We start from the raw sequence: 19,685 nt of genomic DNA on the forward strand, positions 1-19,685 counted from the left end.
TGTAGATGCCACATGTCACCTTTCATAAAACATGGAATCACTTGGGGTATGAAGCTGTATGGCACTTCACACTAGCCGAGAGTGAAATGTGGCCAACACATCGTTGTAAACTGTCTTGAAACAAGCATGGGGCTGCCCTGAAGTGGGCCAATCTCAGCACTTGAAAATTGAAACGTTGAATGGGCGAATGCGAGTGATGAAGACGTATTTGCCAAGAGCCGCCCTGACCGCCAAGTAGATTTATTTGACAAAGGTGCCAGTGAAAGTCAAAATTTTGGAGAACTTCTGGTGTGGAATGCTTATACCAAAGGCTTGAAGGGTTTGTAATGAAAACCAAAAGGGTTCAAGAAACTGTCTTTAGCATTTAGTTTGAGGAGATGTCACGAGCAGACACATAAGGTTATACATACAAATCTCAGCTTTAGGAGCTCCTAAGAAATGTATCAGAAACTACCATTTCTTAAATTATATACATTATTGTGTAATAATTAAATCAAAATTCATTTCTTACTAATACAAATGGTATTTAAAGTGCAAAGGCACTCTCGCAAATGAAGTTATACTGAAGCGATTTAATGAATTCATTTTAATTTAAAGAAATTAATTTGTTAAGCATCTGCAACTATTTTTGGACAGACACACAGCCTCCGCTCATTACGAGGAGATGACAAAAAAGCTACTTCAGCGCAAATCATTATAATAATTTAACTAAAGGACCCCGCGAAATAAAGTCAACGGTGAAAGTTTTCCAGAAGCCAGACACTGAAAGGGAATGGAAGGAAACCAGCAGCTGGACCACTTCAGACCGACGAACGCCAAATGCATTTAAGTAGAAAATCTTCCTCAAAAAATACGAAAAACTAAGAAGGGAAGAGGAATTCAGTAAGCCGAAGTTCTTTTACCCTTGAAGTTTTAATAAAAGACAAGAATATTCCGACCTTAGAATGTTTGAGTAATTTTTTGTGAATACCTATAAATTGGAATAGCGTTACAAAGTAGTTACCAAAATTATACTACCCTTCAAGGGTACAAAAAATCATGGCTATGACTTGATTTAAGTGCGCTTAAACGATTCGGTCGTGTCCAGGGTCCTTTGGAACTTCTTCTTGGCAGAAACAGTGGCTTGCTTTATTTAAAAATCCCTTGGCAACAACTTTGCCAAATCAGTTGCGAGCTGACCAAATAAAAACCTCACAACTTGCAGCAGCAATAATAAAATCATATTTAAAAGTTTCACACCAAGCAAAAAAAAAAAAAGAGAGCGACATGAAAGAAGAAAAATATGTGCAAAAACTTGCCGCATTTCCATAACAAAACTTTTGCCTTAAAAACAGAAAAGTGTTTTGAGCTTCTCGACACTAGGCAAAACACCAAGAAGAAAGGAAAAGAGGTCCGACAAAAACCAACTAAACTTTTATTAAAATTGTAAATATTTATCAACATTCATAAACCGCTGCTTCCACAGAAAGAGTAAAAGGCGAAAAAACAGAGACTTCTTATTAAATTATTAGGAAAAATACTTTTTGATTTACATATTTCAAAAATAGCTATTAGAAACACAGAAGGGATTGTAAAATTCTAAAAAAAAAAATATAGACGACAGTGTAATCATTGATGGATTATTGTTAAATATATTAAAGCTATCCATATGTTAACAAATTATGAAGTAAAGGACACATATGATACTATTTGTACTTTGTATTATATTAAGCCCTAATTTAGATGTCATCCAGCTAAAACTACGTCCCAAAATTTGTATTTGTATTTTTATATTTGTATTTGCATACTAGCTTCGTTTAGTTAAGATTCAACGTTAAATAAATAAAAGTTAAATGAGTTAAAGTCCTGTTTGTCTGGTGAGTAGAAGTAAGTTCCCGAAAAGCTCAGCTACCGTAGAACTTGGTAATGGTAATATTTTCATTTGATCTACGTCGCGATTCTACCGGCTTTGTAAAAACGCAGATTTCGCATGCTGATGCTATGCTTAGTTGGGAATATTTCACTCCAACTTAAACGGCGGCAACAATGTGCGTCGGGGCTCAACCCAGTTCTCGAGCATTTTCCGCTCGTCTCGAGCACAAAAGGGGCAAATTTGCATTGCATAAAATTAAGGCGAACGAGTGTTTAACATATGTAATTTTGACAAACACAAAGACAAACGGAAGGAGGAGAAACCGCGAAAAGAAAACTGACAGAGGATCACATTAATGCAATTTAACAGGGCGTATGCATAATATTTAGCTAAGCCGAAACCCCAAAAAAAAAACTCCAAGCAGCGAAACTTAATTAAAAATATGTGCGCATAATTATAACTATATTTAGCAAGCAACAGCCTCACACTTACTCTCTCACCCGCACACGCTTGGAAATGTGCATTAATTTCGCATGCAAAAAATAGGAAGCAGCTGCACACAAAAGCCCAACGCAAAAAAGTATGCTACAATCTTTTTTAGCCTCGGCTCACTGTACAAAATTAAGGATATCTAACATAGAAATAGATTGAACTGGACATAGAGGTAAAAGTACATAAGCACAGGAGCAATTAAGTAATTTTAAATAATTTTTTACTAGTTAAGAAGTGATATTTATCTATATATGTATATTTCTTGTACAAAACATGATGACATATGTTCTGTATGGGTCAATTCTATATAAGAATTATTTTTAAATAACTTTCTGAGACATTTAGAGAGGCAGATGGTCACCGATTTGGAACTTGATAATTTTAGTTATTATTGGGAACTCAACAATGCGCTGTCACTAATTCGATTCAAATTTTTGTGGCTTTATGGAATTTGTATAATTGCCTCTCGTGCTTGTTGGACGAGTTAAATTGTTATAAAAATGTTAAATGCTTATACGCAATAAAATGTATTTAATCAATTAAATAGTATTGCTTATTTTACAATGACATTCATTTTCTTATTAACATCAATGTTTAAACTCATAAATAAAGGCCACAAATTAAAATGTTTGTCTTATTGTTGCATAAATTATTCTTGGTAATATTAAAGGTATTATTCTTGGATGTACCATTCATTGGCAATTTTTATTTGTTGTTTGCTGATTTTATTCGACTTATAATTTTAGTTAGTTTATATAATAATACAAGGAAAGGTTGTTCAAAATCAGCTAATATTCAAATATTAAAGTAATTTTTAAAACATAAGCATTTCAATTTAATAGAGCTTCATGCATTTCTAATGCAAATTATTGAATTTCAAATCAGTTCCGCAGTTAGAGCTCCTGCTTACATATTTACCCTAAGATTAATAGTATAAATAAACCATGCTTAAAGATGTAAGATGTGGTTAATAATAATAATAATCATTACAACAATTATATAAGAAAGTTACCATCAAATCCATTTTGCCAAGTGTATATTGTAAGCGGCCTTCTGCTGATGATGATGATCCTGTGCCGGGTTTTGTCAACACGCCGCCAACATCCTCGTCCTGGTGTCCTGATGAGCGTCAGCAGTTACCGTAAATTATTTTATTTATACCGTTGGCCGGGCGCGGCAGGATCGCGGGGCCGGAAGCTGCACACTGTGAGCTGTCTGTGTGCTTGACTTAATAAAATAAATTTAGAAGCTGCCTGGCTCGTGCATCTTTCCCCCAATTCCCCCTCCGCTCTCCCCCTCTCGCTCAGCTGGGCGGGTTGTGCAAAACGGCAAAATGTGCATAATGTGTGTTGGTGTGCGAGAAAGCAAGAAAGAGCGAGCCTGCCGTTTATTATTTATGCATGCTGTGCAACATTTTCACCCAGCAGCTGCACAACAAACGCGAAAACGTGGCACGGTTGCCTGGCCATCAGATTTTTTTCTTTCCTTTTTTTTTGCCTTGTGCCTTGTTTAGCTTTGCATCATTCAAGCACAGTGAAACGAAACGATGGAACAAAACAAAAAAACTTCTTGCTCAATACAGGATTCTTTCCTAAATAGATGACAAAGTTGATCAAGTTTAACTTGATTTAAAATTAATTAATTGTTTAAAAATTTAAAATCATGTTTAAATTTATATAAAACTCCAAAAGAAAACCAAATATATATTAGACATCGAGTCTTAAAAAGCCGAAACCCTTTTAGTTTTGTTTTGTTTTTTTTTTAATCAATTTACTTTAAATTTAATTTTTGTTAAGAAATTAAGAAATAATGGCTTATATAGAATATTTTCTTAACAAATGAATTTTTTCATTACACTCCTGATAAGCTGTCCATCAATTCGACCCCAACCAACAGTTTGAAAACATATCTTTTGACATTTTCACGCTGTAATATAACTTCCTAAGTCTATAGTTGAAAAAACTGCCCTACTACATCATTTTTCTTCACAATAAATAATAAATTATGATAAAATACAATAATTAAATTAAAATTATAAGTGTCAATATTGCTAAGCAAATGATTTAAAAAAAATTAATTTCACTTTCGTAGTGCAGTAATATTAATAAAATAATAATCTTTAATAAAAGCGCCAGAAAGTTACATATTTATAAAAAGTATAAAAAATATATAAAAGAAATAGTACAAAGCTAAGATTCGATTGAACTAATTCGTGGTCATTCATTTTATGACCTTATTTGATCATCAAAGAGAATACTTTAAGAATCTACATGCTTTTATTAAAAGGTAGGCATAAACCACGTAAATGATATAATTGGATTATGTTTGCTAAGGCGCCCCAATGGACGATTGTCTGACTTAATTATATAAATCTCCTTTGGATTCCAATTTCCCTTTATTAAATGAGCTGCAACTCGTTTTAAAAACTGCGATTTTTCTGTTTTTTTTTTACAAACGTGTTTTCTTTACATAATTGAGTTTGACAACAATTTGCAAATTGCTTGCTAACCGACCTCAAAACTTTTTAAATTGGATTTATTTTTCAGCATTTAGTGCGATTTATTTATTTTTACCTATGTGGCTTTGTCTGTTTGAATCACTCGCCATTTTTTGTTTCGTGCGCTTGGATTTTGCTTTTGTTTTGGCACCCACAATTGTTGGCATTTAGATAATCGAAATATATCACAATATTTTCCAATTTAATTGGAAAGCTGGAAAATAAACAGACACCCTCACACATGCTGTTCAATGTTTAACAAAGTGTTTGTCGGAATTTTCGAAGGTCTCGGATTTATTGATTGATTGGTTTTTTTTTATATTAAGTGTAATATTAAAGGGAAATGTAGTGGTAGTTGTTAAAAACGATTTAAGTTGCATTTTATGTAGTTCATAACATGAGTTCCGATATTTAAAACAATATTTAGGTTTCGAAGTGTTCGTACATTTAAATTTTTAAATTAAGCCCTAAGGGAAACAAATAGTTCCGTAAATCTCTTTAAAATTGAATTTATTCGAATGAGAGCCACAACAAAAGGCGACAGCGAAAATGCACTGCGGCCACAATGTAACTGGGACAACCTGCAGCAGGCAGGACAATAAAATGCAACAAAAAAAACACATTTTCGTTTCTCTTTTTTCCCCATTTATTATTATTATTTTTGTTATTACTATTTTTCGAGAGCCGCCGTCCTATTGTAAGGCTGTGCATCATTAAATCTACGGAGAGGTCGATTTAATAAGTGTGGCTGGCCAAGGCAAACAGAGCACCGGCAAAGGATACATGGTAGTATATCCTGGGGTCCTGCATTCTGAGTATAGGCAAAAATTAAAGCTGCGCCTTTGGTCAGCAAGTTTCGGGTGTGTGTGTTTGTGTATGCTGGTGAGCTTCGCAAAGCAATTTACAAAAGTTTTTCCATCAAAAATCCGCTGTCAGTATAAATATCCTTAAAATAGCCAACACGGCTGCTAAGCACACACACACACTTAGCAGCTCATGGATGATGAAGGATCCTGGCCGCTTCCTGGCTGGCTGCACTTTGCTCCTGCCTGCAGCAATATGATTTATGGATGCATGTGCTGATATATGCCATGTGCCTCCTGTCTGCCCCCGTCTACTCCACCCACCCCCCAGCTTGCTGTCCTCCGCTCCACCCGATCCGCTGCTCCTCTGCACGTCCGTCTATTGTTGGCGCCGAAAATTATGCTACAAAATTTTTCCCTCTCTATAACTAGCTCACACACTCCGGCAGGCTGCACTAGTGTTGGGCTCATCCATTTGTAGACCAAACAAAGAGGAACGTGTTGTCCACACACACACACACACACTTACTCTCAGGAGCAGGAGCAGACGCCCGGGCTTACTCTGATTTTCACTGGTAAATCAGAGGCACTTTAAATTGAGCATGTTACGTTACAAGGACCCTCCCAGCCCCTCTGCCGGAATGTATCTCCACAGGCTTACCGGCAAAGTGAAGCGTTGTTCCCAGCCTCTTTCTCTCTCGATTTGCCCTATTTTGAAAGTAAATCTGTTTAAATGTTTGAGATGCGATTATTCCTTCCTCATCTTCTTTTGCGAACTAACTGTGTGCGGTCCTGAAGTTCATTTTCAAGTTCTGAAGCCACAAACAGCAAGATATTTTACAAAGCTTGTTTATTTTTAAAATGTGATGGAAACCAAAACAAACTTTAAAATATGTATCATTAAAAGAGAACAATTATGATTTGAATAAACAGAAAGTAATACAAATAAAAACAGAACTAACCATCTGCATTGTCTAATTAGTTACCAATTTATATTTTTATATTTTAACTCAAATTCTCTTTGACACTTTTCGGAAATTCTAATCTACATATAGCTTTGTTTTGCGGCTATTTTGATTATTGTGTTGAATCCCTTTGCTTATACGAAAAGACAGAAGGACGCAAGATAAAGAGATTAACTTTATACGATTTTGGTAAACATGGAAATTTATAAAGCTGGGAATAAAAAAGAAACAAGTCATCACCTTTTTATGGATGCTAAAAGGTAAAAGAAAACGGCGAAAGTAAATCCCAAAATCCGTGCAAATGTGCACTTCAAATGCTTCGCTCGTGATGAAAAATGTCACTCCCCTGCCATCTTGAATATTCTAAAAATCCTTCGGTTTCCTTTTCGATCGATTTTCCTTTCGATTTTTTACATCCACTTTATCAATTTGGCCAATAAAATTCGACAGGGCCTTTAGTTTTATTCGCTCCTGTTTTGGTTTGTGCATTTTTGTTTATTTTTCGCTTTCTCACTTTATCTTGACTGCAAAGTTTGGAATAAATCATTCATCATCGACTCGCTGCGCGAATTGAGCTGCTTTCGTGGCTTTCTATTGTTAGCTTCAAGTACATACCAGTACCTGGTTCGTTTTGATTTCCATTGTGCTCAGTTGGGAAGCCAGTAAATTGAATTGATTTTCGTAATTGGTTGAAATCATTCGACTCCTTCTCCCATGGCCATAGCTTCTGCAATTACTTCGCATTCTTTTGCGGCTAAGCTGTCCGAACTTTAGCGTTTCATGCCAATTATTAAGTGCAACCAACTGTACAACATGTGTTAACTATCAAACGAACTTGTCAAATCAATAAAAACTTATTTTATTTTCTTTTTTTTAATATTGATAGCACTCTGAAAACTTGTTGACAACATGGGGAAGGATATGCCTCCACTTGAAGCTGGTTTATATCCTTCTTCTTTGTACCTTTAAGATAGAAGACAAACATTTCTTAACCGGGACTTTATGACAGTGAGGATAAATGCATAAGTCTATATGTATGTACATCATCTGCAGGCACTAAGTAGAAAATATAAGGTGAAATTTGTAAAAGTAATTCCATGCTTGTATAATTTGTTGTCTCGGCCCAGTTGTCACTCCTCATTTTCCCCAAAAATTGCACGGCAAGCAACAGTTGAGGATGAATCGATTACCCAGAGATATTCAGTGACTCGGGGCTATGTTCGACTGCATTGATGAGCTAGCAGCAGGCTGTCAGGACTCTGGCTCAATCTCTGCCCTAACGAGTTCTAAAACATTTCGCCCAGCTAAACGAAGTTCAACGCACTGAATAACAAGTAGTTTTCCCCGACACAGACAATTTTCCTATTTTTCCGTGAGTCTGTTCTTTTCATCACTGCGGCTTATGTTGCGGAAGACTTGCGCCTTACTTGGGGCGACTTGGGAGTGCAGAACTCAAACTGAATTCCAATGAGGAAGGTGCGTACACTTGATGCAGGGCGGAACTATATCTAAAGTCTCGGTGGCTAGGAACTAATGAGCAGCTAAATATTTGTTGACAGTCCGAAGCCTCAACGCTAATTAATCGCTTTGTAATCTACAGTATTTGAGCCTTTTATGTGGCTAATAAATTTCCCATTGTCAACAAATTAATATGAAATTTTATTTATTCGCCATGTGCTTAATTATGAATTATGCATTTTACATACAGACAAACAAAGTTCGTGATTTAAATCCGTTTATCTAACCTTATCCCCTCATTCGTTCACCAATAATTATTCCCATTTGTTTCGGATTTGTATTGTGATTTTTACGCTTTTTTTCGAAGAACATAATCCCTCTGTGTGCGTATTACTAACCGCCATCACTTTAAAAATACAACATTATTTGCTTTAATTAAAATGGATTAGTTTTTCCCATCATTCGTGCGCCAATTATGGTTTTCAGTTCAATACAAGTTAAAATTTAAAAATAAGGTATAAATCTTTGTATTTCTTCACAAAAATTTGCATAAACTTGCCATTGTCATAATTCCAATGAAGAAGCAAAATCTAAGCCAATCGAGCAGAGCCAGGGACAAGGACGAAAGCCGATAAAGGCTCTGGCCAGAGGATGGATTTGCTCAACAAAAAAGGATAACGAGAAAACCCCGAACAAAAACAAAAGCGCGTTGATGTATGATGTTGCCAATTGTTTGAAGTAAATCAAACGGCACGGAGCTGGCGAATGGATGGATGGATGGAAGGACGATGGGAGTGGGAGCTGGGAGCCGGATAAGTAAGTGCAAGACGGCAAAAGGCACATCCTGTGGTCGAGGCCTCAATGAAGCTACAAAGCAACCGTTGCCAATGATTGCCATGGCCGGGTGCCTACGCTTTCGGGCTTTGTGCCAGCTGCCTTGGGACCGGGTAAACAAAGCGCATTGAAAAATTGCCAGGAATAAAGTAAGCGACCAACTGCCGGACAGTGGGGCCCAAAAGCAGGCGCCCATGTCCGTGTGTTGACAGCTGTTGGAGGCGGAGAGTCATTTATATTTCTGTTACCCAGCCGGACTCGGGGCCTGTGCCAGGTCCTTGTCCAGCCTTGGGCTCACTTTGAGCTATTCAATCAGCCGGACGAGCCGACCGACAACTCTTTCTCTCTGTGGTCAATGCCGGGAAAAAGGGGCACAAATTAGTGCGGACAATGCAGCCTGTCGGCATGCAAGCACCATCAATTAACTTGAATCCAGATCGAATATTTATCGCGCATACTCACTGCGACATTTCCATAAACCTAATGCAAATCGGAGCGGGTGTAATGCGAATTTATGGCCGCAAATTGTCAAAGCGAAAGTCTGACCAAATGAGCAGACGCATTTAACAATTCTAAATGTGCGTCTGGCAATGAAAAATGTATTATTAGAGACCCCTCAATGAACCAAAGTCCCGTCTGACGTTAAGTCCGGCACTCGAAATAAGCCCAAATGAGTTATAACTGAATTATACAGAAATGAAATAATTTAAAGGAAGGTCATTCTATTGATACTTTATTGATAAATGAAAATATTATTTATTTTTTTCTTTATTTTGACAAAAAAATAACAAGGGAAGTTCTCTATTACATTTAAATGTTGTATTTTAAACATGAAAATCCTTGTTAAATAATTATTGTATTTGGTTAGAGAACATTATACCATTTTTTTGCACGCTTATAAAAATGTTCGTTATTTGATATGATTCATTTCAGTCAGATATACAATTTAAATTTCAATATAAAATTTTTTAGATACCATGAAAATTATATTAGAATGGATTTTGGATACTATAAAAGCTCAGTGGCCTGCCCATGGACCATCATAAATGCACACTGGCCGATTTTTGAATATGAAAAATGTATTTCGAAAAAATGCACTGCAAACCATTTTTAAAATTAGCACAATTTTCACAGAGAGTTGCAAAAGTTTGGCAACAAAAAAGCAAACAAAAAGTTAATTAAAACAAAAATTACGGCCAGTGGTCGGTGGTCGGTATGGCGGTATGGCGCAGCATTAGCAGTGCTGGCGAAAATGCAGCCGGAAAATCTGCGCGCCATCTAAAACAAAAATTAATTTTTGGGCCAAAGGCAGGGAAAGTTTTTATTTTGCTCTCGTTGTTGTTGTTTTGCCGGCCAGGCGAGAGCTTGCATTGTTTTGCATATTTTATGCGCCGGAAGTGTGTGCGGCCCCCAACAGCCAAGCACTCGCCATCATTCCTGCTGCCAATCTCAGCCCCATCCGGCGAAACTGGAAAAAATATATAGTATATGTGCAACACGCAAATTATGCAGCGCAAGGCGCATAAGACAAACTTTTGTTTTGCGGATTCGACAAGCGGCGGAATGAAAATTAATACGAAAGCCAAAATGGAGGCTCGCATGCACACATCGGAGATTCAAAACAGCATCAAAAACTAGAGCAGCAACGGTGTAATTAAAAATGCCAAAAAAAGGGGGAAAGCTAAAAGAGTCCCCTTACATTGGGATTGATATCAGACATGTTCTCAGTCCAAAAATTGGTCCATGGAAGAGTTAAACTGCAAGTAAAAAGGATAAACAAAGGGGAATTAATTGGAAGAACCAAATAATGAAATAATTTTAGAAAATATCACTAATTTGCAAATAAAATTACATAGGTAAATTCAAGATTTATAATACAATACACAAGATTAAGATGAATTTAAGGATTTGGAGCAGTTTCAATTTCTACCTGAGCCGTCTTACTAATCTGCCAAGAGTTTTTTATCATTGTTTCTGTATTTCTAATGTTTAATGACTAGTTTGCCTTTGATTGCTACTTTAAGACGTATCCAAGCTTGATTACACACAATTATGAGGCTTTTGTATGGGCCTGCAATTAGGATCGAGGTGTGCATTTCTAGAGCCACGACCCCTTAAGAATCCCTCCAGTTTTACCAGTAATGTGATATCTAGATGATGTATCTTCCCTCAGTATACTCCAAATTCATGAATAAATTTAAAGCCATCATTAAGAACACCAAAATAACCAACATACTAATTATCATACTTTCTGAAGATTTAAATAGTCATTTATAAAGTTTAATAATAAAGTTTCGATGGCCAATGTTTGTTTATTAAGTGTTTATGATTAAATGGCTCCAAAGATTTGACACAGTTTCAAAAACCCAATTTTTTCAAACGATTTTAATGTAATATAATCAAATATGTGTCTTTAAGTTTATTTATTTTGTGGTTATGACTGAATGGCTGTAAAGGTTTAACTTAGTTTCAAAAATTTCAATTTTTTCAAACCACAGAAAGAACAAGAAAATAAAATTACTTCGGGATGGCGAAGCTTATATAGCCTTGCAGTTTGCAATTTATAAAATCGAATCGAAAATCAATCATAACAAATCCCAAAAATATTCGCACTCTTTGAATCGATATTTATTCATATTATTATATGATATATATATATATTTTTTTTTTTCAAATTAAAGTTTATAAAACTAATACTAAAGCCCAAAAAGCACTTTAATTCTCAAAGCACATTTTATTTTTATATTAGTTTTTTATTAGGTTAGTACATATAAATATATAAATACATATGCATACTCAATTTAAAACGTACAAAAGTAAGTTTTACCAATTTTAGTAGTAATAATGTAATAAAAATGGTAATACAAATTGGCTAGATCGACTCGGCTGTTAATGGTGATCAAGAATATTTGAAAAGAATCCTCCGCAGAGTTACAACATTCAAACTAAAATTGTATTACCCTGCAAGGGTATACAAATAATAATTAGAGCTTTTATAGTAATATTTAAAATATAAAAGTTTTAAATTGAACCACCCGAGAAAGGTTACTTTCCTATGAAACGTAACGCGAAAAATGATAATATCATTTGACTTTCGTCTTGGAATGCAACATATGTAATACCGGCTGATGCAAACTGGTTTCCACCTTAGTGAGGATGCTGCGAAAAATAAGGAACTTATAAAATAAAATAAAAAAAGGGAATCATCTTATACCTGCTTTGGTTGTGTCGCTTTTGTTTTGCCGGCATCGGCTACTAAATATCAGAGTTGGTCAAACCAGCCCCCAGCCATCATCGGTTGTGCACTATATATATACATATATGTACATATATGTCGCCCACATCGACTTTGCACATTGGGGAAAGTATATTTTGTTGTATAAATTCTTTTGTTTGAAGTTCATATTTTAGTAAAACATTTTTTTTTTTTTCAAATATATAAAAAGATATGGGCTTACGTGAATTCAACCATGAAACTGCAGTTAGAAATGTGCTAGCTTGCCAAAATTTAATAATAATATATATAATAATAATAATAATAAGTGCTGTTGTCTGTGATGTTTTCTTTTAAACTTTTGGAGGGTATTAGTAAAAATTAATAAAATAATAATAAGTTTAGTGTTTCCAGTTATTTTTAACTTTTACACTAAATTTTAAAATGAAATATATTCTCTTTTAAAAATCCTTAACTAAGCAGTGTTAAGGGTATTTGTTGTCTAAATTATTAGATAAAATTAATTAGTGCTGATCATTAAGACCATATATTTTTCCAAAACGATTGACTTTTGTCCACTGTGCATTCATCGATCTCGTTCACGCGGCGGGAGATTACCTCAGTCACTCGAGAAGACCGTACGTAGCACGACGCATCCGTATTTCGGCTATTTTCGTGATTAACTTCAAAGGAAGAATTACAAAATTAAGCAAAAAAATCTTGCTTTACTTTGTAAGGTGAATGTCACATACATAATTAGTGTTCAAATTAAAAGGGACACGGAAATCTTTTGTCTTTTTATACACCGATTGTTTTTGCTTGCGTAAACTAGGTCAAGTGCATTCTTTTTATGGCATTTATACCTAAGAAATTGTAAAATGTGCCCCAATATGAAGGAATAGTGATTAAAAGTGCCTGCAGAGAAACATATGCAAACGAAAAGTGCAGCAACGCAGTTTTACAATAACTGGTAGCACCATTTGACACAGTTTGAAAGCCACAAGGTAAATGTTTAAGTTTCATTTGTGAAATCTTTCGAGAAAAAAAATTTTTCCTTACAAAAGTTAGAAAATGTAAAACAATGTGACCTTAATTAATTATGACAAATTTCAATAGAAAAAATACATTTGCATCCATTTAGTTGGTTTAGTTAATAATAAAATTTTAAACTTTAATATGAACGTACCTACAACGCACGAAAGCCTGTAAAAAGATTGTATTATTACATTGCTCAGTGGCGCCAACCATTTGTTTTTAATGGCGCTGCTCTTTACACTAAAGACTGTGTGGTCTTTTAATTAATTTCATAATTATCAATCAGTCTATGTTTAAATTTTTATTGTAAAGTTAAAAACCATTACCGGCTTTCTTAAACCTAAATCTTAGCTTTCTATATTTCCGAGAATCTTAGCTAAATCCGTATTCTACATGCATGTTACATATGTTTTTCAGTATTTTGTATAGATGATTTCATGTCTTTACGTAAAAGATTACGTTCCTGTGTTCAATGCTCCCAAACTCATTCCTTTACGTCAAATTTAGCTGTTTTATGCAAACCAACTGACAATTCTGGAGTGTTTATTTAGATTATTATTTTGTTACAGTTACCGATAAGGTAAAAAAAATATGCCTAAAGATTAGATGATATATGCAAATTATGCAAATTAAATTAAGTCAATTCATTAAGCAATTCCAAAATTTACGCTCTAGCTATTTTTTAGTATTTGGAAAGAATCGGCAACACTGAAAATGAGTCAGTGTCTACCTGTAAGTGCGAAGATGTCGAAGGCAAAGAAGGTATTGGATGAAGCCCGGGAAACGCAAAACCGGGAGTTGGACTTGGTGGACAAGGGCCTAACCTCCTTCGAGGAGCTGCCTGGATTGTGTAAGTATCAAAGTTAAAAACTAACACTACGCTTAATGTAGAAGAGCAAGTTCCTTTGCTAAGGCAACACCCACGCAAAATGGGACCTCGCCCAAAACAATAAATTGATATATTTCTGTAGAATAGATTTTATTTTTATTTTTTGTTTTTACCTTAGTTTATTTTTTATTTAGTTAAACACTAGAGCGCAGATTAATTCTTTTATTTTATTGAGATAAAATCTTAGTTTTATTTTTTGTGATGACGCCAACATAGCTACGTACATACATATGTATGTATGTATATTTGTATGTGTGTACATAAGTTCGTGAACATATGTTTATTCAGAGAACATAAAAACGTAAACCTTTTGCACAGCATAACATAATAATCTTTGCCAACCAATAAGTCTCCAATTTAGTTATTTGTGGAGAAGTATAAAACATTTTTCAGTCTATTTATTTGTTTAGATTATTAAATTCAGTGAGAAAATAACAGTGCGCATGCCTATGCTAATGTATCCATCGCGCTCTAACACTTGGCGTCTATACTTGTTGCGTGCACAGTCAGCTGTTTACATTTTAACCCTGTGGGAAATTTGCGTCAGATATTCAGTAATGTTTAAAAAGAACGTTTTTTTTTAACTGAACATTTAAACATTTCTGTACGAATATTAGAAAATGCGAAATTATTTGAATCAAGTAAATTTGATGTACGCCTTAATTAGTAAAAAAAACACATATAAACTAAAATGAAAAAAAAAAAAATTAACTGATAAAAGCTAAAAATTAATGAATAATTAACTTTTTATTAATTAAAGTCTTAAATTAACTGCATGAAAAATCTTCTACGTTTGAATTAAATTTGCGATTTGAAATGTCTTTATAATTACCTAAAAAACTAAATGTTGCCCGAAATTCATATACGATTGTTAGCTATAATGCTTAAACAAGAAATATACATTTCGCCTTATGTCAAACTAAAATAAGATGCTGGAACATGATTTTCTTCACTTCGAACGTATGAAGTTCATACGATGAACTTTGAAATCGATACTGAAGAATCGATATGTTTATATGTGTATTCTCTTAATCATAGGCTTTAAATTCGTTTTTCAAATATTTATAAAATTGTTTTTAAATATTCATTGCAGTCAGCATGTCCAACATCACGCGTCTTACTCTTTCTCACAACAAAATTAGTGTGATTAGTCCGGGAATCGCCAATCTGCTGAATTTGGAAATTCTGAATCTCTCGAATAATCAACTGACCGAACTGCCTGTCTCGTTGTCTTCCATGCCCAAGCTACGCATCCTGAATGTGTCCATCAATCGGCTAATTAACCTGCCGAGAGGTTTTGGCGCTTTCCCCGTACTGGAGGTCCTTGATCTGTCCTACAACAATCTGAATGAACAGGTTCTGCCTGGCAACTTCTTTGGCATGGAGACACTGCGTGCCTTATATTTGGGCGACAACGATTTTGAGTACATACCGAAGGAGGTTGGTCAATTGAAAAACCTTCAGATCCTGGGATTGCGCGACAACGATCTCCTGGAGCTGCCCCGTGAAGTTGGAGACCTGGTGCGACTGAGGGAGCTGCACATTCAGAACAATAGGTTGCAGGTCTTGCCTCCGGAGATCTCCCAGCTGGATCTGCTAAGCAACAAATCAGTGATGAAGATGGAGGAGAATCCCTGGGTTAATCCCATTGCCGAGCAATATCTTCTGGGCATAAGCCATGTTATCGACTATCTCAAAACCGAGACATACAAAATGTGAGTGCTACATATTCTTTTTTATGATTATATCCAATTCATTCATTATTTTTCACGATAGCATCTACAACCGGCACATGCAGGCTGGACGCAGCGGACCACCACCACCCAAGGCCGACAAGAGCAAGAAGGCCTCTCGGATACGTGCTTAATTGGAGAAGACTCATTTGCCATTGATAGAGTCTTCTATGAACCTGTGTTCGTCTTGTTCGTTTTTAACCAAACTGTTTTTGTATACTAATTTGTAAGTATTTGTAAACTAATAGGAATTTTTACAAAGTGCCTTAAACTTTTAATCGTCAACTAAATAAATAAATTTAAATTATTTAAAATGACTCTCCTGAAAGAATATAACTATGTGCTTTTTCTTTGGTTGGTCTTTAGTCTGGAAATTGATTTTAGACAAAGCTCTACCGCCACATTCTCAATATGCAGCAGGCATAAAAAAGAATTAAAAATAATAAATAAATAAATATTTACAGCCATTTTCTTAGTTAAAGTTTTTTTCTTTTTATAAATACTAATCCTTTTTGAAATTTAAAACCACTTATCGCCCCAATAAATGCCAACAAGTTGTTGTACTTTATAAAATAGTTGTTTTCTTGTTTTTATTATCATTTCTCATAATCATTCTTTTGTTTTAAGTTTTCCATAATCATTATTAATTAGTTTACTTAAAGTCATTTAATTAATTCTTTATTTATTAAATTTAAATTAATAGTTAAATGTTTTTTGTTGTTGTTCTTTGTCTGCTACTTTGTTTGAGAAAAACCAAAGCTTAGACTTGCTTTGTTCGCTTTTGTTTGTTTCGTTAATCTGCATATTTCACTTGCCAATTTAAATTGAATACACAGACCTCATATATCAATTTATGTAAGTAAGTTTTGTTTGTAAACTTATTTTGCAATTGTATAATTTTCAATTTCAATGTATTCCACTTACTGTATACTTTTTAGTTTGTATGTATTTCATAGTTTATTTACAAGAGTTTGATGTTATTCATTAAGCAGAGTCTTGCAGGAATTATGTTAAAAATTAAGCTAACACAGATCACGGGATTGAATACATTTTATCAGCAGATCTCTTGAGTAGACAAACCATACAGAATTAAAATGAGAGAGTAAGTAAACCGAATGTTACAAATAAATACGCCTTTTCTTGGAGTTGTGCATCAGTCGATACTCTGTGTCTTGCAGTATTATTATTCTTTAGGCTTCCGAGTACAAAATACAGACAAAACAAAAAACATAAACTAGTAACTTAAGAGTCTGTACAACAAGCACACACAGACTCCGTACGCAGTACAATTACTTACATAAAAATACACTTCTATGTGGGCAGATATACATATACATACATACATGATAGATAACATTAAACGTAATCAGTGGCGGTCTTGCTACCAGCTTTCTAAAACATAAAGCTTTAAACCTAATACTAATCAAAATTGACAATAGAAAATTGTACCTAAGATAGTAAAAATACGTGAAATATATAAAAAATTAGTTACTTTGTTTGCTTCTTCTTTTTTTCTGCACAAGGAAAAGATGATCGGGAAACAATCAAAGCTACTGAAACAAAACACATTAAAAGGACTGAAAGATTCTTCTCGTATTTAAATTTAAAGTCTCGGTTTTTCGTGTAATATTTCTTTGTTTTACATATGTTATTTGTTTGGTTTTCATGAGTTTTTCTCCTTTGCTAGTTTACAAATGCAATTTTGACGGCTTTAATTAAACTGTTAGCCTTCGGTACAGATAAATACAATTTAAATGCTTTGCTGTTTCCGCTCTTCTCGATGACGCTCGCTTAATTAATTCGAACAGTTTTTATTTATTTTACTTTTTTTGTACAAAACACATTTTTTTGCAATATCAAATGTTTAATTAATTTTGTTGGCAAGGCATGAAGCCTTTAGAAATCTGACCACCGTATATAGAATGTTTTTCTTTTTGTTGTTGTTGTCATACATTAAACTTTAGTTTCCCTTGTATGTATTCATATTTGTGTGTTGTGTGGCTGCTGCGCTATTTAATATTTGTTGTGTAAGCCTAACAAATATATATACATACAAAATGCATATATTTGGGTTCAGTTTGTATGTGTATTATATTGCCTTTTTGTTTTAATGATTTATATTAATCATAATTTGCATTCGTATTTGCCTCTCAATTTATTTATTCAAAAATATCATTCACTTTTATCTTTTTTCTGTTTTATGAAATTGTCGCATTTTTTTCTCCTCCGTCTCATTTTGTTTTGTTCGTGTGGCTGCTTTTTTCCTTGTGGCATACAAACATGGTTTAAATAAAAATAATTAGCATAAAAATTACATTTACATTTAATTTGAGTTCATTTGATTTTTGTTGTTGTATTTGCTTTTGCTTTTTCTGCTGCTTTTGGGGCTGTGTTGTTGGCTGTTGCTGCTGCTGCTGCTGCTGCTTGATTCGTTTCGCCTTTGGCCGCGTTTTCGGCCGCTCCATCGCCGCTTTTGGCTGTCAAACCTTGCTGTTGCCATTGCTGGGCGCCCGCCCTGTGGACTCGTATTGGCCCCGCCCCAAGGCCGCATAGGCATCAGCATACGCATGTTGATCGTGTGGCTCTAGTTGCTGCTGCATGAGATGCTGCTGCTGCTGCTGTTCGTGCAACGATGTCGGCCGACTAAAGCTTACTTGTAGCTGCGGCGGGGCGACGCCTAGGGGGCAAATCAAATAGTAAAAGTCAGTAAGTGCTGTGGTCTTTGTGGCATTTCAAATATTAGTTTTGTTAGTAAGTACTTATAATTTACACAAAGAACATGTGAAGGATTAAATAAAGTTTAAAAATTCTTCAAATGCAGGTAAGAATCGTGATTGGTGTTAAATTAAATTAAGGCTAACAATCGAATAATTATTATTTTCATTGCATTTTCCGTGTCGATTAAAGTGTTTAAAAAATGCAAAAGACTGAATGCAATACAAAGATTTACAAAGAACAACTTTGTTCCTATTTACTCTCAATCATACGGTTCTTTGTATCGAGATAAAAAACATTTAGACCCATCTCCCTGCTTATATTTATTTGTTTAATAAGATTAGTAACTTGTTAGATCATGTATTAGGAGATAATTAAAATATCCAAATGCTCATGCAATAACAAACACAACAACAGTACAAAAACATATTCAAAAAAACTAAAAGGAAGTCGGAGCAAATAACAAACATGGGGAAATCCAGAGAACGGACTCATGCCAGGAGGAGGGAAGGATGCGAATACAAACAATTATAGGGGACAAAAAGTACGACCAAAACAATTAATGGGGGGTCAGTCACAAACCAAAACGGGGGGAGGAAATCGAATAAAAATGGGGTAAGAAAGAAAGTAAAGGTCATACCAATTGCATCGGTCAAATGGAATATCATTTTGGTTTTTATAGATATATATATTTTTTTTGTGTTTTTGGTGGTGGTAGGTGGGAAGCGACAACTCATGGATCGATGACTGGCAGCGGGCATTTTTTGGTTAGTCTTTCTGAGGTTCGGGCTCTCTGTCTTTCAATATTTTTAGTATGGCAATGTGATGTGATGTGACGTTTGTGGTCCGCTCCTAATAAACGATATTGCGGCGAACTGGCTTGACGGCAGCCTTATCCTTGCTGCTGCTGCGACTGCTGCTGGCCTGCGACTTGTGCGCCTTTGTGTCTTTGACCTTGCCGCTCTTCCCGCTCTTGTTCTTACTACTACTGCCCGCCCCTGACCCCGAGCCCGTTACCGCCCCGCTGCTTGCGGCCGCGTTGGATGAGTTGGTGGTTGTGGTGGTGGAGGTGTTGTTGGTACGTGATGATCGGGACTTATTGCGTGGTGGAAGTTCTGAATTTTGGGCGTATTTCGCAAACGAAAAGAAAAACGACAAATTAAATTCGTGGATAACTGGAGAACTGGAAAACAGAGGT

General features: G+C 35.0%; 2 protein-coding genes across 9 annotated transcripts in view; one reads left to right on the forward strand and one right to left on the reverse strand.

Moving 5' to 3' along the window:
* Window positions 1–12,692: 12,692 nt before the first annotated feature.
* Window positions 12,693–16,105, forward strand: ics (ras suppressor protein 1). 5 transcript variants are annotated; one of them, XM_086832112.1, is made up of 5 exons: window positions 12,693–12,852; window positions 12,948–13,119; window positions 13,826–14,000; window positions 15,133–15,754; window positions 15,816–16,105. In XM_086832112.1, the coding sequence occupies exons 3-5, from the start codon at window positions 13,865–13,867 to the stop codon at window positions 15,904–15,906; spliced, it is 849 nt and encodes a 282-aa protein (XP_086688238.1). In that variant the 5' UTR covers window positions 12,693–12,852; window positions 12,948–13,119; window positions 13,826–13,864; the 3' UTR covers window positions 15,907–16,105. The 5 variants fall into 5 exon arrangements, with proteins under 5 accessions (XP_086688238.1, XP_086688240.1, XP_020809500.1 ...); XM_086832115.1 differs by having other exon boundaries at window positions 12,732–12,852; window positions 13,837–14,000; XM_086832114.1 differs by lacking the exon at window positions 12,948–13,119 and having other exon boundaries at window positions 12,700–12,852.
* A 231-nt stretch (window positions 16,106–16,336) lies between these two features.
* The window catches only part of kuz (zinc-dependent metalloprotease kuz), an 85,360-nt gene continuing 82,011 nt past the window's right edge, over window positions 16,337–19,685 (reverse strand). For 2 of the 4 annotated variants that reach the window (XM_020953837.2, XM_086832109.1), the window contains exons 12-13: window positions 19,128–19,602; window positions 16,337–18,449 (exon numbers count right to left, since the gene is read on the reverse strand). In XM_020953837.2, coding sequence (XP_020809496.2) covers window positions 19,340–19,602 — 263 coding nt within the window. In that variant the 3' untranslated portion in view covers window positions 16,337–18,449; window positions 19,128–19,339. The remainder of the gene's footprint in view (window positions 18,450–19,127; window positions 19,603–19,685) is intronic. The other 2 variants (XM_020953838.2, XM_086832110.1) reach the window with 1 other exon arrangement.

Source organism: Drosophila serrata, unplaced genomic scaffold (assembly GCF_035046125.1).
Source record: "Drosophila serrata isolate PLE 108 unplaced genomic scaffold, ASM3504612v1 contig_245, whole genome shotgun sequence".
Lineage (NCBI taxonomy): Eukaryota > Metazoa > Arthropoda > Insecta > Diptera > Drosophilidae > Drosophila > Drosophila serrata.